The sequence below is a fragment of the Notechis scutatus genome, chromosome 2 (assembly GCF_049901735.1).
Source record: "Notechis scutatus isolate UNSWTSFEM ecotype Mainland chromosome 2, rNotScu1.2, whole genome shotgun sequence".
NCBI classification, from domain to species: Eukaryota; Metazoa; Chordata; class Lepidosauria; order Squamata; family Elapidae; genus Notechis; species Notechis scutatus.
In genome coordinates, this window is record NC_142010.1 from 257,862,065 (window position 1) to 257,889,224 (window position 27,160).

General features: G+C 45.4%; 1 protein-coding gene and 1 long non-coding RNA gene across 4 annotated transcripts in view; one reads left to right on the forward strand and one right to left on the reverse strand.

Annotated features, from left to right (window-relative positions):
* The window catches only part of ZBTB7C (zinc finger and BTB domain containing 7C), a 123,158-nt gene extending 114,189 nt beyond the window's left edge, over positions 1 to 8,969 (forward strand). For 2 of the 3 annotated variants that reach the window (XM_087958676.1, XM_087958675.1), the window contains exons 3-4: positions 5,471 to 6,133; positions 7,805 to 8,969. In XM_087958676.1, the coding sequence (XP_087814802.1) occupies positions 5,471 to 6,101 (631 nt within the window). In that variant the 3' untranslated portion in view covers positions 6,102 to 6,133; positions 7,805 to 8,969. The remainder of the gene's footprint in view (positions 1 to 5,470; positions 6,134 to 7,804) is intronic. The other variant, XM_087958677.1, reaches the window with a different exon arrangement.
* On the reverse strand, positions 7,986 to 19,103 carry LOC148132613 (uncharacterized). Its single transcript, XR_015748279.1, has 3 exons — positions 18,843 to 19,103; positions 12,571 to 12,643; positions 7,986 to 9,944 (listed from the first exon to the last, which is right to left on the reverse strand). It is a non-coding gene; the product is annotated as an uncharacterized LOC148132613 (long non-coding RNA).
* Positions 19,104 to 27,160: the final 8,057 nt, after the last annotated feature.

Genomic DNA, 27,160 nt, shown 5'->3' on the forward strand with positions numbered 1-27,160 from the left:
TGATGGATCGATGGGTGGGTGATGGATGGATGACACAGATACAGATAGACTTCAACTTATGAGCACAATTGAGGCCAAAATTTATGTTGCTAAGTGAGTGAGAAATTTATTGAGTTTTGCTCCATTTTGCAACTTTTCTTGCCACGTTTGTTAAGTGAATCATTGCAATTGTTAAATTAGTAACACGGTTGTTAAGCGAATCCGATTGACTTTGCTTGTCAGAAGGTTGCAAAAGGGGATCACGTGACCCCAGGACATTGCAACCGTCATAAATATGAGCCAGTTGTCAAGCATCCGATTATAAATCACATGACCATGGGGATGCTGCAGTGGTCATAAGTGTGAAAAATGGTCATAGGTCTCTTTTTTTCAGTGCCATACAGGGATGGTAGGCACACTGGTGTGCTTATACATGCCCCCTTTACGGACCTCTTAGGAATGGGGTGAGGAGGTTCATGGTAGACAGTTTAAGGTTAAAGTTTTGTGGGGTTTGAGGATGTAACAACAGAGTCAGATAGTGAGTTCCAGGCATTGACCACTCTGTTGCTGAAGTCGTATTTTCTGCAATCGAGTTTGGAGCGATTTCCTTTGAGTTGTATCTAATGTTTGCCCCTGTGTTATTGCGGTTGAAGCTGAAGTAGTCGTTGTCAGATAGCAGACAATTTTGTGTACTAAGCTTAGATCAGACCATAGGCGGCATAGTTCTAGGTTGTCCAGGTCCAAAATTTCAACCCTGGGTAGCATAAGGTATTGCGAGCAGAGGAGTGAAGTACATAAAACTGGCTAAAACTTTGACAAATCCTTAAAGCCAGCTCCTGGATCCAGACTGGAGGAGAATTTAGCTTTTAGTGAGTTACCCAAATCCACATGGTTATATTTGAATTTAGAAAGGCAAGATCAAAAGTCTTGGTCTGACTTCCTGGGTTGTTGTGATAGCATCCAGTGAAGCCAAGAACCAACTTCCTAGTGTTCTGCTTTGGGACCGGACTTCTTGCACAATGTGGGCTTGGGCTGCCATCTGCTGGCCACGGGCACTCCCTGCTGCTTCAGTTCTCAGCCTGTTTGGTAGATACAGATACAGATTAACAGAGTTGGAAGGGACCTTGTAGGTCATCTAGTCCAACCCCCGCCCAAGCGGGAGACCCCTACACCATTTCTGACAGATGGCAGTCCGGTCTCTTCTTGAAAGCCTCAAGTGATGACGCACCCACAACTTCTGTTCCATTGTTTGATTGCTCTCCCTGTCAGAAAATTTCTCCTTATTTCTAGGTTGAATCTCTACTTGCTCAGTTTCCATCCATTATTCCTTGTTTGGCCTTCAGATGCCTTTGAAAATAGCTTGACCCCTTCCTCCTCTCTATGGCAGCCCCTCAAATATTGGAAGACTGCTCTCCTGTCTCCCCTGGTCCTTCTCTTCACTAGACTAGCCAGGGGATGATGGGAGTTGAAGTCCAGCCTCTCTGGAAGGCAGCATTTCCAGGATAGCTGAGTGTTTGCACTGGAAGAGACTTCCTTTTGTGCATTGTGTTCCTGTGAATACCCAAGAAACAGCTTAAGCAGGATTTAGACATGGGAGCTAGTCTGGTTCCCCGTGGAATGGAGGAATTCTCAGCATACAGGTCAAGAAAGACCAGCTGCCTCCTGAAAAGCCACCTTTGGGACATCCAACCAGCTGTTTGCACTATGGATTCCATCTTAAAGAAAAGCAGGGATGATTTCCCTCCTTCATCTATTATCAAAGGAGAATATTCGTAGCTCAGGGTTGACATGAAGGGTCCTTGGTGCTCTCTGAGCTTGGTGGTTTTCTTGCAGATGTTTCATTACCCAAACTAAGTAACATCACCAGTCCTAGATGATGTTACCTAGTTTGGTAATGAAACGTCTGCAAGAAAACAAGGAAGGTCAGAGAGCACCAAGGCCCCCTTGTCGCCAATTATTCTTCCAACTCATTAAGAAAAGTGGGATATACAGGTAGTCCTCAATTCGTTTAGTGTCCGTTTGAAGTTACAATAGTGCTGAAAAAAGGTGACTTACGACTGGTCCTCGTACTTTGGATTACTGCAGCCTCCCCATGGTCACATGATCAAAATTTGGGCATTGGGTAACTGCCATATTCAGGGGCTGCCCCAAAGAAGAGGGAGTCAAGCTATTCTCCAAAGCACCCGAGGGTAGGATGAGAAACAACGGGTGGAAACTAACCAAGGAGAGAAGCAACCTTAGGACTAAGGAGGCGAAGGATGTTGGCTAGGCTGAAAATTCTTTTTTAAAAAAAGGAAATTTAGCAAGAAGGCATTATTGGTAAGCCAGATGACTACATAGACGTGTCCAGGAAATGTTAGCAGTTAAGCTTGGGTCAAAGGAGATTTTCTTTCTTAAGAATCTCGCCTGTTGTATGATTTGATTGCTTATTGTACCCTAGGACTATCATTAAGGGTTGTACCTTATCATTCTTGACGAAGGTACCTTTTCTTTTATGTATACGGAGAGTATTTGCACAAGACAAATTCCTTCTGTGTCCAACCACACTTGGCCAATAAAGAATTCTATTTTAAAATTGGTCGACTTCAACTCCCAGAATTCCCTAGCCAGCATGGCTGGCTGGAGAATTCTGGGAGTTGAAGTCCACATGTCTGAAAGCGGCCAAAGGTTGAGAAACATTGTGTAGAGAGGAAAGATAATTTGATGAGCTGTGGTGGCACAGTGGTTAGAATGCAGTACTGCAGGCTACTTTTGCTGACTGCCGTTCAGCAGTTCGATTCTCACTGGCTCAGGGTTGACTCAGCCTTCTTTCCTTCTGAGGTGGCTAAAATGAGGACCCAGATTGTTGAGGGGGGGGAATAGGCTGACTCTGTAAACCTCTTAGAGAGGGCTGTAAAAGCACTGGGAAGCTATTACTATCTTGGGTAAACGAGAGTGATCAGCCCCTTCCCTAATCTCAGGTAGGTATCAATACAGGTAGTCCTCGACTTACAACAGTTCATTTAGTGACTGTTCAAAGTTACAGTGGCCCTGAAAAAAGGGGACCTTTGACCATTTTTCACACATGAAGCGTCTCCAAGGTCACATGATCAAAATTCAGGCGCTTGGCAACTGACTCATAATTATGATGGTTGCGGTGTCCCAAGATCACGAAATTCCCTTTTGCGGCCTTCTGACAAGCCGAGTCAATGGGGAAGCCAGGTTCACTTAACCGTTCTGTTACTCCCTTAACAACCGCAGGGGTTCTCTTAACAACCAAGGCGAGATAAGTTGTAAAGCGGGGCAAAACTCACTTTTAACAACTGTCTCACTTACCAACAGAAATTTCAGGCTCTGTTGTGGACGTAAGTCAGGGAATGCTGCCCTTGAGAAACAGAATTGGGCTGGGCTATTATTTATGTTATTTATTTATTTATTTATTTTATTTTATTTATTTATTTATTTATTTATTTATTTATTTTATTTTATTTTATTTATTTATTTATTTATTTATTTTATTTATTTTATTTATTTTATTTATTTAATTTATTTATTTATTTTATTTATTTATTTTGTCAAGCGATCATAAGATAACAGGTATAAGTATAAACATAGTTATGAATACATGAAATGGATACATACAAGAAAAATAAAAGAACCAATAGGACAGGGACGGTAGGCACATTGGTGCGCTTGTGCATGCCCCCTACAGACCTCTTAGGAAAGGGGTGAGGTCAATAGTAGACAGTCTAAGGTTAAAGTTTTGGGGTTTGGGGAAAAAAACCACAGAGTCAGGTAGAGTATTCCAGACATTGACCACTCTGTTGCTGAAGTCGTATTTCCTGCAATCAAGTTTGGTGCAGTTAACCTTGAGTTTGTATCTATTGTTTGCTCTTGTATTGTTATGGTTGAAGCTGAAGTATTCATTGACAGGTAGGACATTGCGTGGTGTGTGATTTTATATACTATACTTAGATCGGACCGAAGGCGGCGTAGTTCTAGGTTGTCTAGGTCCAAAATTTCAAGTCTGGTGGCATAAGGTATTCTGCAACGAGTAGAGGAGGAGTGGAGAACTCTTCTCGTGAAATATTTCTGGACTTTCTCGACTGTATTAATATCCGTTATGTAATGCGGGTTCCAGACTGATGAGCTGTATTCAAGTATTGGTCTAGCAAATGTTTTGTACGCTCTAGTTAGTAGTGTGATATTACCGGAGAAAAAGCTACGTAGGATTAGGTTAACAACTCTTAATATCTTTTTTGGCTATGTAGTTACAGTGGGCTCTAGCACTTAGATCATTAGAGATTATTATCTTTAATTATTATTATTATCTGGATGGGAGACCACCCATAGAAAAACAATCTAGCACAGGGTATCAAACTCAAGGCCCATGGGCAAGATTTGGCCTATGGGGTGCTGAGATCTAGCCTGCAGGACCATCCTGGAAACAGTGAAGGACCAGCCCGCGGTGCCTCTGTCAGTGAAAATGGAGCTTTTCCTGAGCTCCATTTTTGCTGGCAGAGTGGTTGCAGGAGGCCATTACAGCCAAAAGCGGAACTCGGGACTCCCGTTTTCACTGGCAGAACACTCAGGCCGCCACCGGTGCCACCACACGAATGACATCAAGCTGGCCAAGCCGACCCCAGCCCCCCAAGGTGAAACACAACCCTGATGCGGCCCTCAATGAAATTGAGTTTGACATCCCTACTCTAGCACAAGGCAAGCCCTTCTGTTTTTTTGCCTGGAAAATCACTGTCATGTGTGTTTTTTCCAGTCTGTCAGGGCAATGTGGTCTACCCAAATATGGGACGGAGCATACTGCTTCCACTTTCAGCCCCAGTCCAAGAGGCCTCGCGGGCAGTCACTTTCACGGCAAACTTATTTTTGTGTTGGATTTCTATTTTACCTTTATTTCTGTCAGAGTGTACACAGATCTATCCCATGTGTCAACCCAGGAGCAAGTACAGCCAACAGTGGCTCGTATCAAATAATGATTTTTTATCTACAATAGGAATATAGGAATACTATACATATATGTGCTACAAGCAGCATTTAAACCAGGGGCCTTCAAACTGGACAACTTTAAGACTTGTGGACTTCAACTCCCAGAATCCCAGAATAGCTCAGGAATTCTGGGAGTTGAAGTCCACAAATCTTAAACTTGCCAAGTTTGAAGACTCTTGATCTAAACAAACTGCAATTACAGTCAGCAGGGAAGAAACTCGATGAACGAACAAACACTCTAGCAAGCCCTCCTCTTATTACACAGGCTCTTAAAGGGATAACAACCAAAAATCCTGCTGACTCATTCCTTTCATGGAATCAGCTGGTCAGCTCTTAAATTATCACCTTGACAATTTCTTTGTTAGTAAAATATAAATTCAACACTTTTCCTGTGTCCATGAGGACTTCAGGAGAGAGTTTGCCCCTTCCTTGTCTCATCCCGGTGACCTTTCAACTCTGTGCTTGGGTGATCCCCTCCCTAGTTAACCCTTGTTTCTCCTTTGGCCAGGCAAGACAAGCTGAAGATCCACATGCGGAAGCACACAGGGGAAAGGCCATACCTCTGCATCCACTGCAGCGCCCGCTTCGTCCACAACTACGACTTGAAGAACCACATGCGGATCCACACCGGGATCCGTCCCTACCAGTGCAAGTTCTGCTACAAGAGCTTCACCCGCTCGGATCACCTGCACCGCCACATCAAGCGCCAGAGCTGCCGGATCTCCCGGCCCCGAAGAGGACGCAAGTCGGCACCCTGGAGAACGGCCAGCTTGCTCTTCGCCCCGACTGGACAACCGGACGACAAGAGCTTCCTGGTGCCCCCGGCATTGGAAGACATGAGCGGCCACTTGGGCGGCCCCGGGCTCTGCCTCCCGGGCCCCAGCCCCTTCATGGAAGCGGCCAAGAACGGCTTGAACCTCCAGGAACTGGAGAACCAGTTGGAGGAGACCCAGATGAAGCTCTTTGGGCGGACACACCTGGACCTGGATCGGAACGGAGGCCTCTTTGCCTTTGCCCTGAGCCACGGCGAGGGCCTCTCGGCGCGGCCGTATTTCTCCCTCCCGGATCCCTGGGGCTCGGGGTTCAATGGACTGGCCGCCCTCAACCCCTTGGCCTCTCTCTCTGAGTCTAGCAACTGAGTTGTCTTCTCTTCGAGGGATGGGTTGGGTAGGTAGAATGGCTCCTCTCCTAACGCTTTCTCTGCTAGGAAAAGTTGAGGGGTGGAAAAAATCCCAGCTTTTAAGTTATAGAACGCAACTTGCCCAGACTACTGTGAATGGGTTTGGGGTACAAGAGTTTGGGGTACAAGTACAATTCTGCTAGGAAATGGGGAAAGACATCCCCCTCAAATGAGGGAAGCAGGTGTTGCTATCGACTAGAAGGAGTTGGAGATGATCTTCTAATCCAAGAGGTGTCCAACCTTGGTATCTTCAAGACGTGTGGGCTTCAGCTCCCAGAATTCCCTCGCCAGCCATGCTCTAAGCCAGGGGTCTCCAACCTTGGCAACTTTAAGCTGGTGGACTTTAACTCCCAGAATTCTGGGAGTTGAAGTCCACTAGGCTTAAAGTTGCCAAGGTTGGAGACCTCTGCTCTAAGCCACACACACACACATACACCCCAAATTTGGGGATTAGACTGGCTCTCGGTAGTTTCCAACTACCTAGGTGCCCAACATGGCTGGCTGGGGAATTCTGGGAGTCGAAGGCCACAGGTCTTAAAGTTGTCCTTGTTCGAATCTCTTCCCTTCCATATAACTATATATATAAATAAAAGCGAAATACCACTCATGCATCATCACAAAATCTCCAGAACTGTAAAGCCTACAAGCTTGAAATTCGGCACGTACGTTCCTCTTGGCTTCTAGGTGCTCACTAAGAAAGGATTTTTCGAAATGACCATCAGAGCCTTAGTACTTCCTATATTATTATTAACAACACACTCTGATGCTAAGGAGTTCTACTCCCCCTCCCCACCTGAAAAGAAATCTGTTCCAAATGCAAAACACAAGCAGAGGGGAGGAGTTTCAGGTTCACAGCAGCCACCAGCTTTAGGGCAGAGCAGTTGAGCTAAGCCACACCCAGGCTCCTTCCTGTCTCCTTGCTCACACAGCAAATACTGTTTCGGTTTCCAAACAGCCCTCAACTCTTACACACACTGACAGGACGCTAGCCAGATGAATACCGATGGATGCTGGTAGGCAGAGGGCAGAATTTTTTCTCCCTTATTTTCCTCTCCAAAAACTAAGCCCGGTCACGTAGTTTTGTAGCGGAGCATGGGTATAGAGCTAGTTAGTTAATAATACTAAGGTTTTCACCAATACTAAGGTTTTACTATTACTAAAGCTTTATAAAGTGCTACTGTATAAAGTGCTACTTTGGAGGACCAGGCTGCTGGCTACATGTTAGGGGACCCCACCTCCCTATGACGTTCCAGTCTACCCCTTCCTTCCTGCGTTCATAAGAACAGGCAAGCAAGACCCAACTTTTCCATCTAGACCAAGTGGCAAGTATACTCTAAAGGTGCAGTGCTTAGACACATTGTAATCCCTTGAGATTTTTAATTGAATTTTAGGGTGGATTTAATCTGATGGATGGGCCCTTTATGATTTATTTATTTTATTTATTTATTTTATTTGCCAATTGTTTACAAGATAATAAGTATAAGTGTATACATAGTTGTGAATACATGAAATGGGTCATATAAGAAGAAAGAGAAACATGATCTTTTTGAACGTTAGCTGCTCAGAGCCTTTGGAAAGGAGCGGTGTAGAAATATAGCTAACAGAGACAAATGGGAGGAAATACTATTAAAGAGCATTTGTTTTTCTTTTCTCTACCTACAGACCCCGTTCTCCAGTACTCCATTGGTTCCCAGTCAAGAAGGAAGGACGTATTTTCCCTTTATAAAAGGACTGTCTTGAAAATTAAGCTCCCTTAGGGACTTTTTTTCAAAACACCCCCAAAGACACCTCTTCTTTGCTCCAACAAATGCAGGGAAGAAAAATGGAATTCCCAGCAGCAGACTTCAATGTTCTTGGTTTATTATCTTTCCAAGTGACCGTTTTACATCTTAATTTTTTTTGGGAGGGAGGGTGTTGTTTTGGATTTTGACTTTTCTTTTTTCTCCTTTTTTGGGCTGGTTATCCAACCCGGAGTCCTTGTAAAATATCCAAAGATTCTGAAGACTGTAAAATCCACAAGAACTGGATGCAACAAACAAACAAACAAAATTCCTCTTGCTTTTTTCCCCCCTTTTCGGTTCCATTTCCTGAACAATGGAATGGGGGAAGGATGTGGTAGCAAGGGTGGGAAATCCTTTGAAATTTTTTCTATTTATAACTATTTTTATGTGATTGCTTTATGTAAAGAAAAAGTAAAAAAAAAAAAAAACAAGACACCAGACAGATTTGCCTTAGATAATCAAGGGACAATCATCCTTAACTTGGCCCGAAGTTCTAGATTTTGTGTTTCCTAAAAGGCAAGTAAATACGCTTTATGTATTTATTGAGCAGTATTAACTGATTTTATTAAATTATTGGCCGTCTGCAGGATGTTTGGTATGCTTGTTAGTCAAAGCTGGGGAAGATAAACGTTGTTGTGAGCAGCAAAGTTGTGAAGTACACTTGCTTCTCACATTCCCGCTTTCTAAGGTGATGCACTTAGGACCTTCTTAACTGGACACCTACATAAAGTGATGTGTGAAAGGGTGCCATCCGTGTTCCAAATTTAATCCCATGCACTTAAGCAGATCTGGGCCCTTCTGTTGGCCATTCTGAGGGACCTATAAAATGGGTTGGAGGAAAGCTTTTCCCTTGGACTTCCTTGCCTGATCTTTCCCATGGTCAGAGGAACAATGGGGGTTGATTACGGTCCTTGTAGTTAAAAAGTTAAGGTTGATTGCCCCTGGGTCATCTTCTCTTGGTTTATCGGTTAACTGGTTCCTGGATGGATTCATGTTTTGTTTTGTTTTCCTGGTGAAAAGACCATTACAGACTTTTATTAATGCTCTAGCAGTTTCTTGGTCTTTAATATATGGCAACCAGGCCAAATCTCTGGGGACAGGTTGTTACAGCTGTTTGGAAGGTGGGAGAGAAAGATTCAAGGATTCAACCAACTCGCTGCAGCCAATTTGCCGCAAGAAAACTTGCCAACTTGCCATGAGAAAATTCGCCGTGGCCAACTTGCCACGAGAAAACTTGCCAACTTGCCACGAGAAAATTCGCCATGGCCAACTTGCCATGAGAAAACTTGCCAACTTGCCACGAGAAAACTTGCCATGGCCAATTTGCCATGAGAAAACTTGCCAACTTGCCATGAGAAAATTCGCCATGGCCAACTTGCCAAAAGAAAACTTGCCAACTTGCCACGAGAAAACGCGCCATGGCCAACTTGCCATGAGAAAACTTGCCGTGGCCAACTTGCCATGAGAAAAATTGCCATGGCCAACTTGCCACAAGAAAACTCACCGTGGCCAACTTGCCACAAGAAAACTCACCGTGGCCAACTTGCCACGGAACAACTCACTGTGTGACAATTTAACAATTCCATTTAATTATTTAAAATATTGTTTTTTAAAAAAATATTTTTGTCGTTCATACTTTATTTCGTCCCTCCTTTGGCATCCTTGCTTTAATTATTCTGTTCCACCATTTCTTGGATATTAGTGTAATTCTTGTTCCGCAGCAAGTTACCCCGTAGTGAGTGGGTTGCAGCAAGTTGGCCATGGCAAGTTGGCTACGGCAAATTGTCACAGACCTTTCTGGATTGCCCTGTCTCTAGTTGGTTTCTCCTGGGACGAAGCATTGGTGAATTTTCTCATGGCTTCTAGTCTCAAAATCCTTCAAAGTTCTGCTCCGGCTCCATTCATATTTTCATTGCATTTTTCTGTGTCCTCTGGTTAGGAAGACACATGCAAATTCTTCCGCTTAGCCAATCTTTCACTTGGGTTCATGGAGTCCTCACCAAAGCAGTGATCTCTTGGACCTGGAATTAGAAACAATGGGTTAGAGCAGGGTTTTCCAACCTTGGCCATTGGAAGACGGATGGACTTCAATTCCCAGAATTCCCCAGACTGCCCAAAATTGGGTCAGTCACATGATGATGCAAAATGGGTGTTCTGTCCTCAGTATACCTTAGTCTGTGTGCATCTCGACATGCCGCTAAACCCACCTATCCTCCAATAAAACGGACCGTGTGTTTAGATTGGAAGGCTTTATTGAAAGAACAGGATATGGTGAAACTGGGGAAAATAGGGATACACACAATGAGAACCAAATTATAATCTAGGCAGTATTGAGTTGCTGCCGAGCATAACAATTAATAAATACAAGCAATTTAAATCTCATCAAGCAATGCTCTTGTGTGGGATGTGGGTTTGTCCTTGGATGACCATGTGCCACAGATTAAGATGGATTCTTCTTTGTGCTTCTGCCTGGAGTCTAGCTTCCCAGGTTGTTTTCTTACAGATGTTTCATTACTCTAACTAGGTTAACATCATCAGTGCTAGAAGGAAGTAGGGTTTATGGAGGAGGAGGAAGAGGGGGAGAAGGACGACCACTGTGGGGCTCTTGGTGCTCTCCTTGCAGATGTTTCGTTACCAAAACTAGATGACATCATCACTGTTAGAAGGGAGGAGGGTTTGTGGGGAGGAGGAGGAGGAGGAAGACTGGGGTCCTTGGTGCTCTGAGCTTGTTTGTTTTCTTGCAGACGTTTCATTACCAACTGGGTAACATCATCAGTGCTAGTAAGGAGTGCTATTTGCTTACCAGTTTCAATTCTGATAAAGATATAAATATATAAATTTATATTAAGGTATATATACCAAATCCCACAGTCACCAGTACTGATGACGTTACCTAATCAGGCAATGAGACGTTTTCAGGCAAACAGCCAATCTCAGAGAGCACAAAGGACTCCACTAAAGAAAATGGGCAGGTAGTCCTTGAGTTACGACCACAAGGGAGCCCAAAATTTCTGTTGCTAAAAGCGAAACGTTTGTTAAATGAGTTCTGCCCCATTTTATGAAGATTTTATGAGCTGGGAAGCGAATCACTGCAGTTATTAAATTATAACAAATTCACCCGTTGTTTAAGTGAATTTGGCTTCCCTGTTGACTTTGCTTGTCAGAATGTCCCAACAGGGGATTACATGATCCTGGGACACTGCAACCGTCATAAATAGGAGTCAGTTGCAAAGTGTCCTAATTTTGATCACGTGACGTGGAGATGCCCTAACAACTGAGGTGGTATTCAGCAGGTTCTGAATAGTAGAAATTTTGAGTAGTTTGGAGAACCGACAAATCCCGCCTCTGACTGGCCCCGCCCCCATCTATTCTCCACCTCCCGAGTCCCAGCTGATTGGCTGGGTCTTCTTTGGTTGCCCTGGATGGGAGAATGGAGCTGGAAAGCAGGTTAGTGGGGTGGGGAGGGAATGGAAATTTTGCAGTATCCTTCCCCTGCCACGCCCTCCAAGCCACGCCCACTTAGCCACGCCCACAGAACCGGTAGTAAAAAAATTTGAATCCCACCACTGCCCAACAACAGTCATAAGTGTGAAAAGCTCACTTTTTTCAATGCTGTTGTAACTGAACAGTCACTAAATGAATTGTTGTAATTCAAGGACTACCTGTATTTACCAAATTCATATTGTCACAATTTATTCATTTCAGGTTTAGCAACTTTTCTTTGTCTTTGTTTAAGGCTATTTGATCTGGCTTAAAATCTGGATCACCACCAAAGTTGTTCTTTTCTGTATCGCTTTACTGCCATTGGTGGGCCATCCAAGTTTTTCAGCTCAGATCTCACAGCCCTAAATTATATAGGGCGGAGTTCCCCAACTTTTTGGGGCTGTGGGCCCCGAGTGGGGGGTGGGGGAAGGGGAGATGGTCTTTGTAATGGGTGCAGGCATGTTGCTTGCGTGACTGAGGCCGCAAGCCCCCCACAACATTCATGCCAGCGGGGCCTGTGCGCGTGAGTAGGCCCGTGTGGGCGCCCCAGCCAGCCACTTACTCAGCCCAGTTACAAATAGGCTGCGGACCAATAGTAGGCCGCAGCCCACAGGTTGTGTACCCCCGACCTATCTGGGCCTATCTGAATGTCAAGGTTGCAATTTAAGAGAGTCGAACTGTTTGGTTCCAGAATTTTCAATAATGCCTTCAATTCACATTTTGCATCTAGCTTGGTGGCGCTTAATTATGAGCGTGCTTACTCAGAAGTCACTCCCACCAGCTGTACAGAAATGTGCTTGTTAACCAGTCCTGTACAGAGTTTGCAACCTCGGTAGAACATGAGTTAGATCACACTTGGTGACAGCTTGACTAGCTTATGACTCAGTGCGTTGTGTAAATGCAGAAAATGGGTCAACAACACGTGAATTTACTTCAGATATCTCTTGATGTGATAATCATCAAAAAAACAACTGGAGACATGTGAACAAGAGCTTTATTATTAAGCTTTTGCAAAAGGGAATTCTGTTCATGGCAGATGGTTCCCAGGAAGGTTGGGGTTTATATACAGGTTCAAATATACAGTCTCTGCCCCTTTTCTGGGTTCATAATCTATCCAAGCTACATATCTCCCTACGCAACACCCATATTATTGTAGCGTAACACCTGTTTCCTTGTTCTTGGAAACTACCCTCGTTCTCATGGATTCTTCTTCCTGTTATGGTCCTGTTATGACCATCTGTAATACAATAAATCATTAACCAGTTCCTTTCGGGTCAGGATAACCTAGTATCTCCTACGCATATCCTTATGCCAAAAAGTACACACCCATGTTCTACCCAAAAGCCTGACATTTACTTTAGAACATAACAAGTTATAAAACAGTACATGTTTATTAGATATAGTTATACAACTGTCCAATAACCATTGCATAGTTCAAATATTGGATAAGTATGGCTTCCCTTCTGTTCTTCATTTCTACAGGTGTAACTCATGTAATTTCTACATATAATACTTGAAATGGACTGTGATGACCTAAGGTGGGATACAAAATAAACACAGTCACAAAAACAGGTGAAGCCCCTTTTATTCCTTCACTTTGATTCAAAGCTCCAAATATCCTTGACTGGAGACAAAAAAACTCCCCCACAAGCAGTTACAAAAAGGAGGAAATGTCGTTTAAACTAAAAATGCCTATAAATTATAAGAGTAAAAACAACACAAACCACACTGAAGCAATTAAGGGAACTAGGCAAGATAAGAGCTTGAAGAAGTCCACAGATATCGGAACACACACTGGGAAGGACGCCAAACTCAGAGAGGAAGGACAGACTAGAGATATTTCCACACTTTGTTTCCAGCACTGGCCCATATGCATGTTCGTCCTTTTAAGCAGTTCTCACAGCTGCAGCCCATGAAGAGGATCAAGGCCCATTCCTCCCCCGTAGACCATGCCATTCACATCTCTCCCTTATCCTCTCCTCCCTGTGTGCTCTAGGATGGAGAGGGGATGGGCCTGGGTCTTCCTTTGACTGCCCAGCCAGCCTCTGCCCTTCCCCAACTTCCGGAGCCCCACTTCCACTCCCTGTCGGCTGTTCCTCCTCTCCCTCGGAGTCAGTCTCCAACAGGGGCATGACATGGACACACCTGAGCTCTATTGTTGGTACCCATAAGCAAAAACAAGGGAAGGGATGCAATCAGAATCCAGCATCTAAAATACTGGAGTTTTCTCTTGCAGTACTATTAAAAAATGTGTTCATTTGAATACAGATAGTCCTCGTTTTACAACAGTTTGTTTAGTCACTATTTGAAGTTACAACAGCACCGAAAAATGTGATTTATGTTGACCGTTTTTCACGCTTATGACCATTGCAGCATCCCCCATGGTCACATGATCAAAATTCAGATACTTGGCAACTGACTCATATTTATGACGGTTTCAGGATCCTGGGGTTACGTGATCCCCTTTTGCAACCTACCGACAAGCAAAGTCAATGGGGGAAACCAGATCCACTTAACAACCATGTTGCTAAGTTAACAGCTGCAGCGATTCATTTAGCAACGGTGGCAAGAAAAGTCGTAAAATGGGGCAGAACTCACTTAACTCACGTTTTGCTTACCAACAGAAATTTTGGGTTCAATTATAGTCTTTAAGTTGAGGACCACCTATGTTGTCAATCATCTGAAAAAATCAAACAACTGTTTCGGGGAGTAAAGAAAAAAAAATGCTCATTTAAATTAGAAGAAAATTATTTGCACGTCTGGCACGAAATGACCAGAAAAGAGGCTGGCATTGTGTAAGAAGACAATAGCAGAATTAAGGACATAAAATGAAATAGGTGTATGAACATAAAATGAAGTATGCATAAATTGTCCAGAGATAAGCCTAAACCCAAGTGTGGGCTGCTAATGGTTCACACTGGTTCAGTTGAACCGGATGTTAATTTTACATCTGGTTCACTGAACTGGTAGTTGCAATGACTGGCTGACCACCCCACCCAGCCCCTCCCAGGAGTCTCCATACAGCCCATTTTGGATCCCAGGTAAATGCAGTGCCCACACAGAGGCTAGGGGAGGGCGAAAAACGAGGCCTCCAGAGAGCCTCCGGAGTCTGGGGAGGGGGGGAAACAGCTCCCCTGGAGACTCAAGGAAAGCCTCGGGAGCCCGGGGAAGGTGAAAATGCCCCCCCCCCCACTATGGTGCAGGAGGCTGACCAGGCCAGGGACCGTCAACCTTAAACACTCAAAAGAGCCATTTGGACCCATTCCCCGCAGAAAAGAAAACACCGGGATCCACAAAACCTGGGTGGGCGTGGCCAACTCAACGCCACTCCCATCCAGTCACATGATCCCCACCACCATCACCACGCCTACCCAGGTTTTGTGGATCCTGGTGTTTTCTGTGGGAAATGGGTCTCTCTCTTCCTCCCTCCCTCATTTCTGTTTTTTGTGTTTTATCAGGCCACTCGAGGAGTGACGGGGAGGGGAGGGCGAGGGGCGGGGCCAGCCAGGGGTGGGATCACCCAACAGGGAGCCACAGCAGAGGGCCCAAAGAGCCACATGCGGCTCCAGAGCCACGGGTTGCTGACACCTGGACTAGGCCACGTCCACCATAGCTACGCCCACCCAGCAGAGAACTGGTTGCTAAATTTTTTGAAGCCCACCCCTGCCTAAACCCGTTATAATTTTTAAGCCTTGGCCTGTTTCAACTTTCAATAAAATAGAGTATACAGGTAGTCCTCACCTTATGACCACAATTGAGTCTCAACATTTCTGTTGCTAAGCAAGACAGTTGTTAAGTTTGAGTGTTGCCTCCATTTTACAGCTTTTCTTGCCACCGTTGCTAAATGAATCACTGCAGATTCTTAAGTTACTAACACGGTTGTTAAATGAATCTGGCTTCCCCTTTGATCTTGTTTGTCAGAAGGTCGCAAGAGGAGCTCACGTGACCCCGCGGCACAGCAACCGTCATAACTGCGAGTCAGTTGACAAGCGTTCAGATTTTGATCACATGACTGTAGCGGGTGGAATGGACATTGAACCCTGGAATCCTAAGTCCCTTTTTCGGGTTCTGTCATAACTTTGAATGCTTGCTAAGTAACCAATCATAAGTCGAGAACTCTGTATATGTGAACCAGTAAAACCAAACCAGGTTTTCAGAACAGAAAGGTTACACATCCAGAAAGGCATATTTCTTTTCCTTATCGGATGGCTGGGGAATTCTGGGAGTTGAAGTCCAGAGTTTGAAGTTGTCGAAGTTGGACGCTCTTGGTTTAACGTCTGTATTTTCATGGTTTCTAAACCAAGTTTACAAGCACGTGGGGGAATACTCTCGTTTGTCTCCCCTTCGACTTCAGAAAAGCAAGCCAACATTGACCCCCGTCTTCCTGCCTCATGAGTTTTAGGCTAGGAAAACTCCAACTTTAGAAAGGCTCCGAGGGCCTTTTTTCTGGATGCCAGACGAATATGGGATATTTGAACTGGGGCAGGTAAGGTAACCCATGTGGCTGTTGATACCGACTCTGAGGGCTGGACAAATAAACTTAAATTGCAATTGGGGTAATCTTCGACTTAAAACCACAACTGGGACCAGAATTTTCACCGTTAAGTGATGTGGTCGCAAAATAAATGTGCATCGCTTAGCGATTGCAATCCTGGCATGCCCGTCTGCGGTCATAACTCCAGACACACAGGTCCACGAAGCAGATGGCAGTTCCAGGTAAGGAGCAAGGGGGTGTTACAGGAGGCTGGACGGCTCTGGGAGGCCGAGGAAATAATACAGGTAGTCCTCAAATTACGACTAAGCCCAAATTGTTGTTGCAAAATGAGACATTTGGTTTAGTGACTTTTGCCGAATTTTACGACCTTTTTTTTTTTTGCCACGGCTGATAAACGAATCACTGCAGCTGTTAAGTGAATTGTGTGGTCATTAATGGAATCTGATTGTCAGAAGGTAGCTGGGAAAGTTGCCAATGGTGGCCACAGGCTCCTGTGGGCGGTGAAACCGTCATAAGTACAAGCCAGTTGCCAAGTGCCTGAATTTTGAACATGTGACCTTGGGAATGGTACAACGGTCGTAAGTGTGAAAACTGGTCATAAGTCACTTTTTTCAATGCCGTTGTAACCTCGAAAGGTCACTAAGTGAATGAGTGTATGTCCTCCACAGTTCATGTGATGACAGTTCACGCATGACACAAAAATAACGAAGTCACAAAAGTAGAATAAATTCCCTTTAATACCTCCAACTTGGCCCCCAATGTCCAGTTATCCTCGGCTGGATATCAAACTCTTCAAAAAACAGTCTACGAAGTGCAGAAATGCAGTCCGAAACCAAAGTAGAGATAATTAGAAATTTAAAAAACCAACACAAACCACACAGCCGGCCAGGATGATAAATTGCAGATTTTCAAAGGATAATGCAGCACCCACAGTGGGGAGGATGCCAAAACCCAGATAAGCCTCGACCAAGATAATGTACGCTTTGCTTCCAGCAAGGAGCCGTGTGCAAGCACCCCACTTATATCCTGTTCTCCCAGCTGCAGCCCATGAAGGGGATCAGGGCCCTTTCCTCTCCTGTAAGCCATGTTGCTCCCTTCTCCGTTCCTCCCTGTGTGCCCTAGGATGAAGAGGGGCTGGCCCTGGGTCTTCCTCTGAATGCCCAGCCAGACTCTGCCCTTCCCCCATTTCTTCCACAGCCACTGGAGCCACACTCCCACTCCCAGTCAGCTGCTCAATCTCCTCCTCAGAATCAGACTCCAACAAGGGCATGACAGTTCATTTAGTGAGAGATCAAAGTTACAACGGCACTGAAAGAGTGACTTGTGGCCATTTTTCACGCTTATGACAGTTGTAGCATCCCCATGGGCAAGTGAATTACATTTGGATGCTTGACAACTGACTCACATTTATGACGGTTGCTGTGTCCACAATTGCAATCTTCTGACAAGCAATGGGGAAAACAGATTCACTTAGCAACCATGTCGCTAATTTAAGAACTGCAGTGACTCACACAGTGTCACCACACTAAGAGGGCGAGAAGAGTCATAACATGGGATACAACTCACTGTTTCTCACTTAGTGACATAAATTTTGTGCACGATTGTGCTTGGTAAACCGAGGACTTCCTGGACACGCGAGGAGATTGCACCTCACCCCAAAGAGAAGGAAAATGCAAGGTAGAAAGGTGGAAAATTACCTTATACACAGTCCACCTCAAACTGGGTTTGGAGGGATGCCTTTCATTGGTTAGCAACGTCATTTGACTTGTGGCTCATGCTGCCCATGTAGCAAGTAACGTTTCATAGCATCCCATAATATTCCTAGCGTGACCTTGTTAATGCTCATCCTCCTATTCAGGAGGTGTCGTTTTTACACTCTCATGAGGCATGCAAGTTGTTAAAGTTGACATCTATGTCCTTGGCTAGTTTGAATGGGTTCTTAGATTAAATTCTCCTCATGGAGAATTTGAAGCTGTGTTACTTCAAAGGACTAGAAACATGAGTCAAAGAAGTTCCTGAAAACTTCACTCAAAGAGGCACCCCTCCCTCTCCTGCTGCCATCACACCAAGAAAGCACCAAATACCTGGGAACAGTGGTGGGATTCGATTTTTTTTACTACCAGTTCTGTGGGTGTGGCTTAGTAGGCATGGCAGGGGAAGGATACTGCAAAATCTCCATTCCCTCACCACCCCACTAACCTGCTTTCCAGCTCCGTTCTCCTGTGCAGGGCAACCAAAGAAGACCCAGCTGATCAGCTGGGACTCAGGAGGCAGAGAATAGATGGGGGCAGGGCCAGTCAGAGGTGGTATTTCCCAGTTCTCCAAACTACTCAAAATTTCCTCTGCCGGTTCTCCAGAACTGGTCCAAACCTGCTGAATACCACCTCTGCTCCCCACCCCACTAACCTGCTTTCCAGCTCTGTTCTCCTGTGCAGGACAACCAAAGAAGACCCAACCGATCAGCTGGGACTCGGGAGGCAGAGGATAGATGGGGGCGGGGCCAGTCAGAGGTGGAATTTGCCGATTATCCGAACTACTCAAAATTTCCACTACCGGTTCTCCAGAACTGGTCAGAACCTGCTGAATACCATCTCTGCTCCGGAGCCCGGGGAGGCCATTTTTGCCCTCCTAGAGGCTCAAGGAAAGCCCAGTGGTGCAGGAGGCCAACTAGGCCACGCCCACCATGGCCACGCCCACCCTGCAACCAGGCAGAGAACCCATTGCTAAAAAAATTTGAAGCCCACTCCTGAGGTAGTCCTCGACTTACAACAGAACCTAGGAGTTGTACGTACCCTGCAGCCTAAGCCAGGAATGAGACCACAACCAATTTGGGGAGCGTGCATCTTGCGCGCGCATGCACCAAACGCACATGCCGGCACCAAACGGGTGCTTCATGCGCGCACAGCATTTAGAAAAGACAATTTTTAGCTATAATACTTACCTTCCGCTGCAGCCCTGGCGGGAATCAGCCGTGCTCAACAACAAGGAAATAAAGCACAGGAAGAGAACACGGGTCGGTGGGCGGGACCAAATGATCACTGGAACTACCGGTTTGCCCAAACCGCTATGAACCGGTAGACTCTCACCCCTGCCCATATGCTTGTAAGCATGATTTAGAAACGGTAAAAATACAGACACTAAACCAAGGGTGTCCAACTTTGACAACTTTAAGACCCGTGGACTTCAACTCCCAGAATTCCCCAGCCAGCCAATAAGGAAAGCCATCCAGCCTCCTGTAACACCCCCTTGCTCCTTACCTGGAACTCCCATCTGCTTCGTGGATCTGTGTGTCTGGAGTTATGACCGCAGATGGGCGTGCCAGAATTGCAGTCACTAAGCGATGCAGTCATGTGACATTTTATTTTGCGACCACATCACTTAATGGTGAAAATTCTGGTCCCAGTTGTGGTTTTAAGTGGAAGATCAACCCTATTGCAATTTAAGTTTATTTGTCCAGCCCTCAGAGTCGGTATCAACAGCCACATGGGTTACCTTACCTGCCCCAGTTCAAATATCCCATATTCGTCTGGCATCCAGAAAAAGGCCCTCGGAGCCTTTCTAAAGTTGGAGTTTTCCTAACCTAAATTTCATGAGGCAGGAAGACAGGGACGCACAAGAGTATTCCCCCACGTGCTTGTAAACTCGGTTTAGAAACCATGAAAATACAGACACTAAACTAAGGGTGTCCAACTTCGACAACTTCAAACTCCGTGGACTTCAACTCCCAGAATTCCCCAGCCATCCGATAAGGAAGAGAAATATGCCTTTCTGTTCTGAAAACCTAGTCTGTTTCCTTTTTACTTGTTCAGATGTATACAGAGTTTTCGAGTTATGATTGGTTACTTAGCAACTATTCAAAATTATGATGGAACCTGAAAAAGGGACTTAGGATTCTAGGTTTCGATGTCCATTCTGCCCCCCCACCCTCCCCCGCCCGTGGTCATGTGATCAAAATTTGAACGCTTGGCAACTGACTTGTAGTTATGACGGTTGGTAGTGCCCCGAGGTCACGTGATCTCTTCTTGCGACCTTCCGACAAGATTCATTTAACAACCATGTTAGTAACTTAAGAACCTGTGGTGATTCATTTAGCAACGGTGGCAAGAAATGTCATAAAATGGGGCAACAGTCACTTAACAATTGTCTCGCTTAACCATGGAAACTTTGGGCTCCATTGTTGTCATAAGGTGAGGACTTCCTATATACTCTATTTTACTGAAAAATGAAACAACTGCAGTGATTCACTTAACAACGGTGCAACGGAAGCTCGTAAAACGGGGCAAAACTCACTTAACAACAGTCTCGCTTAGGAAACAGAAATGCTGGTGATTGATTTTGGTCGGTAAGCCGAGGACTAGCTTCATTTTTCCATATTGACTAAAAGGGATGTATCCTGAGCTCATGCAGGTGACACATCAGCTGCCAAACAGGCAAATGCTCCTACCTGACACCTGGAAAAAGGAGAATCATCCGGAGTGGAGATTAGGTAATTTCAGAGGTTCAATTAGGGAGTTGAAATAGGAGGTGAACTCTGGTTACTCTTCATCGGAACTGAAATAACCTTTGGGGCGATATTTTCACTGGCTAATGTGACATGATTTGATCTCCCGGCAGACTGCTGGCTACTGTGCCTTTGAGTTCAAGGGCTGGAAACAAAAACCGAGAGGAAAATACAGAGACATGGGGAGTCCTTGGCGCTGTCTGATATTTTTTGCTGACTTTTAATCACCCAGACAAACAACCAAGCTCAGAGAGCACCAAGGACTTGGCAGCTGGACCTTGAATTGCAGATATTCCCTACTGTTGAGTGTTCTGGGCAGCAGTGGGATCCTACCGGTTTGGTGATCGCATGTGCGTGCACGCGCAAATAACACCTGCACCCCTAACCAGGGGTGGGATTCAAATTTTTTAACAACTGGTTCTGTGGGTGTGGCTCAGTTGGTGGGCGTGGCTTGGTGGTCATGTGACTGGCTGGCCGTGGCCAACTCAACATCACTCCCATCGAGGCACGCATCTCCTCGCCTGGCTTCTCGTGACTGTGGGGATGCTGCAACAGTTGTAAGTGTGAAAAATGGTCATAAGTCACTTTTTACAGTGCCATTGTAACTTTAAATGATCACTCCACACAAGCAAAGTACCAGCAAAGGAGGGGAAAAAAAACTCCAGAGAAGTTCCAGAGACGGGAAGTCTGGTCCTGCCAATGCAGTTTCTGTAAGCAACACCAGAATGTTTCCTTCCTGTCTTCCTTACAGGATTAGGCCAGTAATTTCTTCTAACAACCGGTTCTCCGAACTGCTTAGAATGTTAACAACCGGTTCTAGCGAATAGGTGCGAACCTGTAGAATCCCACCCCTGCACCTAACACACATGCCCCTAACGCCGCACACAGCTTTCCCTATACCAGCTGAGGCCTGCAGCGCCAATCAGCTGAGAGGATAAGGAAGAGGTGGGGCAGGGGCGAGTGGGAGGGCCCAGCTCCGTGATGGCGAACCTATGACAGAGCCATTTGTGCCAGGCACGCGAGCCCCAGCCAAATTTACCTGCACTGCGCATGCACGCGCCTCCCTGATGATTTTTGTCCTGTTTGAGGCCTCCAAGAGGCTCGAGGGAAGCCTCTGCAGCCTCGGGAGGCCGAAAAACGGACCTTCCAAAAATACTGGAAGTGCCTCTTTTCAGCCTCTGGATGGCTCTGGAGCCCGGGGGAGGCCGTTTTCACTCTCCGTTTTCACCCTTCAATACTGGAAGTGACAAAATAGGCCCATTTTTCGGCCTCCAAAGGCTGCAGAGGCTTTCCTTGAGGAAAGCCTCTGCAGCCTTTGGAGGCGAAAAATGGGCTATTTTATCACTTCCAGTATTGAAAGTGATGAAACAGGCCCGTTTTTTGGCCTCCTGAGGCTGAAGAGGCTTCCCTTGAGCCTCTGGGAGGGTTAAAAAGGCCTCAAATGAGCCGAAAATCAGCTGGGAGGGCATGCGCAGTGCAGATAAAGGGGTGGCGGGGGGGTGTTACACGTGCATGCACATGGGGGCGGGGCACATTGCATCGTGGGGGCCGGCACACACACGCTTTCAGCACACCACAAGATAAAAGGTTTGCCATCATTGGCCCAGCTGATTGGAGATTTTTTTTTCCTCCTCTCAGCTGATCCAGGAGGCTGTTTTTTTTTTAGCAAACCACCACTGGTTCTGAGACAATTCATACAGACTGACATAAAATGCCGACAGAAGAAAATGGCCAAGACGTGCAATTGAATCCCTCGCTTAATCCATTTCTGGGATTGGCTACAAGAGGATGGAGTGGACAAAGGCCAACTTTGCAACGTGATGTTATCTCAGATGAGCTTCCGGTTTCTGGCGTGCATGCGTGCTCGAAGACCAGCTGACTGGCGTGCATGCACACACCACAACCCAGAAGAACAGCGGGCTACAGCTGGCATGCCTGGAGAGATGGCTCTGCGTGCCACTTCTGGCACGCGAGCCATCGGTTCGCCATCACGGGACTATGCTTTAATAAGATGTAGTAGTAAAGGAATAAGAAAGAAGTAAAGGTTCTAAGGGCCAGGCAGTCCCCCCACTTACAACAGTTCGTTTAAAGACCATTCAGAGTTTACAACGACACTGAAAAAAGTGACTGATGACCATTTTTCACCCTTACGACCGTTGTAGCATCCCTATGGTCACATGATCAAAATTCAGTTGCTTGGCAACCGGTTCCTATTTATGATAGTTGGTGTGTGCTGGGGTCACGTGATCGCCTTTTGCGACCTACTGACAAGCTCTACATGGGGCTGCCCTTGAAGAGCCTCCGGAAGCTGCAGTTGGTGCAAAATGCAGCAGCCTGCATGGTTTTGTGCAGACCCTGGTGTGCACATGTGTCACCTCTCCTGCAGGAGCTGCATTGGTTGCCGATTTGCTTCTGGGTGCAATTCAAGGTGTGTTGTTGTCCCCTTTAAAGCCCTTCATGGTTTGGGTCCCGGTTATCTAAGGAAACATCTCTTGTCAATCACATCCACCCGACCCGTTAGAGCGAGGAGGCAGAGAATGTTGCGGGTCCCAACCCTCAGGGAGAATTACCTGGTGGGACCCAGAAGAAGGGCCTTCTCTGCGGTGGCTCCCTCTCTCTGAAACATCATCCCCCCAGTGATTAGAATGGTCCCCACTCTAGCACTCTTCCGGAAGGCGCCGAAGACCTGATTCTGCCAGCAGGCCTGGGGAACCCAGAGAGGGATGGAGTCCATCAAACGGCTCGTGTGATCTGCTGTCGTTGGGGAGGGGGGTGGGAGTTGGTCCCCCTCCCCCAATTTTTTTATTCTATTGTACTTTACTAATTTATTTGATTCTTTTTGTTAGTTTTTATAGTTTTTTATTTTTATTTTTTGTTTTAAATATGATTTTACATTGTGTAAGCCGCCTTGAGTCACCATGGGCAAATAGGTGGCAATATAAATTCAAGAAAGAAAGAAAGAAAGAAAGAAAGAAAGAAAGAAAGAAAGAAAGAAAGAAAGAAAGAAAGAAGGAAAGAAGGAAGGAAGGAAGGAAGGAAGGAAGGAAGGAAGGAAGGAAGGAAGGAAGGAAGGAAGGAAGGAAAGAAAGTCAATGGGGAAGACAGATTCGCTTAAAGAACCCCATTGCTAATTTAACAGTTCCAGCGGTTCACTTAACAACAGTGGCCAGAGGGGTCATAAAATGGGGCGAAACCCACTTGACAAATGTCTCCTTTAGGCCGCAGAAACATTGGTCTCCATTGCGGTCGTAAGTCGAGGACTACCTTTATCAGGCTAGCTAAGGGCTTCCAGATTTGGGCTGAAGTAAATCACAAGAACCACCAGATGGCAGGAATGAGACGCGGAAAACATCCAGAGGATTTTTTTTTTTCCTGCTTTTTGTAGCCCAGAGGTTTTAATAATATAAGGCGATCCAGCCAGATTTCATGGTGGTGACATTAAAAGAGACAAAATGATAGAAATCCAGGGGGGAGAGTGGACGACCACAAGCAGTCCGCAGCTTGAAGATGGTGAGATTTCTGCAGGTCGTCCTCCACTTACGACCACAATCGAGCCCAAAGTTTATGTTGCGAAGTGAGAAATTTCTTAAGTTTGGGCCCATTTTGCAACTGTTCTCGACGCAGTTGTGAAGTGAACTGTCACACTTATTAAATTAGGAACATGGTTGTTAAGCGAATCTGGCTTTCCCCCATTGACTTTGCTTGTCAGAAGGTCGCAAAAGGGGATCATGACACTGCAACCGTCATAAAAGTGAATCCGTTGTCAAGCATCCAAACGTAAATCACTTGACCACGAGGATGCTGCAATGGCTGTAAATTTGAAAAACAGCCATAAGTCACTCTTTCAGTGCCGTTGCAGCTTTGATCGGTCACTAAATGAACTGTTGTAAGTGGAGGACACACACTCATTCACTTAACAGATAATCAGGGTTGAAAGGAACCTTCTAGGTCATCTAGTCCAACCCCCCCACCCAAGCGGGAGACCCTACACCATTTCTGACAAATGGCAATCCAATCACTTCTTGAAAGTCTCAAGTGATGACGCTCCCATAACTTCCGAGGGCAACTTCTGTTCCATTGGTTGATTGTTCTCACTGTCAGAAAGTTTCTCCTTATTTCCAAGTTAAATCTCCCCTTGTTCGGTTTCCATCCATTATTCCTTGTCTGGCCTTCGGGGGCTTTAGCTTGACCCCTTCCTCTCTGTGGCAGCGCCTCAAATATTGGGATCACTGCTATCCTGTCTCCCCTGGTCCTTCTCTTCACTAGACTAGTCAGGCCCAGTTCCTGCAACACTTCTTCGTATGTTTAAGTCTCCAGGCCCCTCATCATCCTGGTTGCTCTTCTCTGCTCTTTTTCTAGAGTCTCAACATCTTTTTTTATAGTGTGGTGGCCAAAACTGGATGCAGTATTCTGTTGTAAATGCATGGACCAATTGCAAGTCACTTATTTCAGCCCCTTGTAACTTCAACCCATTGCTAAACCAATGGTTGTAAGTCAACGACTATAATATTTTATTGGGGAAAAACTTGGGGGAGGGAATCTGCTCATTATATTTTAAATTATTCCCCTCTCCCATCTGGAACACCTTGATTCAAAAGCAAGCCACAGTTTAAGTAAACTTAGCCCCAGAATGTAAAATGGACAAGTTATCTGATCTCTGCTTTTGACGTCCTACCTTTATGTTTATGAAATGATTGTAGACTCTCTAGCTGGAGAATGAGTTTGTTTGTTTTCTTGTTCCTTGATCAAGGGCAAAATACTTTGGCGCTACAAATGTCAATTATTATTAAATCAACTGTCAGAGGCGGCAGCTTTTCCAGAAGGCTGAAGAAATGAAAGAAATATCCTGGGCCTCTTCCAAGAGACCTTAAGAAAAAAAATAATTACGACAATCAGTTTATCAAGAGCCCGTTGAGCTGTGGTTGACCACTGTACAATATAGCTGGCTTGGAAACTATAATTCTATTGACACATAGAAATTCCACTCTATAATGGTATTGTACTTTTAGGTACTACAGGTAGTCCTCAACTTAGAACTATTCATTTAGGAACAGTTTGAAGTTACAGAAAAGGGACCGATGACCATTTTTCATACTTATGACAGCATCTCCATGATCAAAAAACTTGGATGCTTGGCAACTGGCATGTACTTATGACAGTTGCAATGTCCCGGGTCATGTGATCACTTTTTGTGACTTTTGGATGAGCAAAATCAAAGGGAAAACCAGATTCGCTTAAGGACCTTGTTACTAACTTAACAAGTATAGTGATTCTCTTAACAACTGTCACACCAAAAGTTGTAAAAATGGGATAAAACTCACATCTCGGTCAATGACGCTGGGTGGGTAGCAATTCAAATATATATTACAATTAAAACACGAAATACTAGGGCCTTAGGAAAGGCTAAAGTTAAGAGGACATCTGTGATCATGAGACTTAAATAATACCAAGAGTTTTGGAAGATATAAATAAGGATGAATAAATGTATATATGTGCAGGGGTGGGATTCTGTCAGTTCGCACCTATTCGCTAGAACCGGTTGTTAACATTCTAAGCAGTTCAGAGAACCGGTTGTTAGAAGAAATTACTGGCCTAATCCTGTAAGGAAGACAGGAAGGAAACATTCTGGTGTTGCTTACAGAAACTGCCTCTCTGTTAACCCTTATTACATTCTTGGTAGGACTAGACTTTCTGTCTCAGGAATGTATCTGGAGATTTTCCCCCCTCCTTTGCTGGTACTTTGCTTTTGTGGAGTGACCATTCAAAGTTACAATGGCACTGAAAAAAGTGACTTGTGACCCTTTTTCACACTTACGACTGTTGCAGCATCTCCACAGTCATGAGAGGCCAGGCGAGGAGATGCGTGCCTCGATGTGAGTGATGTTGAGTTGGCCACGCCCATCCAGTCACATGACCACTAAGCCATGTCCACCCAGTCACATGACCACCAAGCCATGCCCGCCAACTAAGCCATGCCCACCGAACTGGTTGTTAAAAAATTTGAATCCCCCCCCATATATATATGTGTGTGTGTGTGTACAAATGTATATAAGATTTATATTCTATTATATTTCAATAGAATGATGACCAAAAGTTATGTCAAAATGACTCTACCATGTTCAATGTTTTTTAATTGTTATGTTTAATTAAAAAAATTAAAGAAGGAAAGGCTAAGGCGGTTGGGACTATTCTGATTTCTGAAGGGAGGTTGCTCTATAGCAGGGGTCCCCAACCACCGGTCCGCGGACCGGTACCAGTCCGTGGAACAAATCCTACCGGGCCGCTGGTTTGCTGGGCGCCGCCATCTTGTTTTGATGAAAAAGTGCTTCCGGTGAGCTTTTCCGGGTAGAAAGCTCACCGGAAGCACTTTTTCATCAAAACAAGATGGCGGCGCCCAGCTGATGCCGGTACCGGGCCGCGGCGCCCAGCTGATGCCGGTACCGGGCCGCAGCATAAAAAAGGTTGGGGACCACTGCTCTATAGAACAGGAGCACTGTGGAAATACCTTCAGGTTCCCACCAGCGGATACTTTTTGACTGACAGGATCCTCAGCATGCCCAACCTTGAGTTGGACAGGTAGAGACTCTTGGAAAAAGGTGATTCCTCAGGTAACCCTGTCTCAAGTTTCTTGTGCTAAACCCAACTCCTTATCTCACCAACATTGCCTTTTTAGGGCAGTGGTGGTATTTTACCGGTTCAGCCCTGTTCTACTGAGCCGGTAGCGGCGATGAGCAGCGGAAGCCGAACCGCTTTTCTCC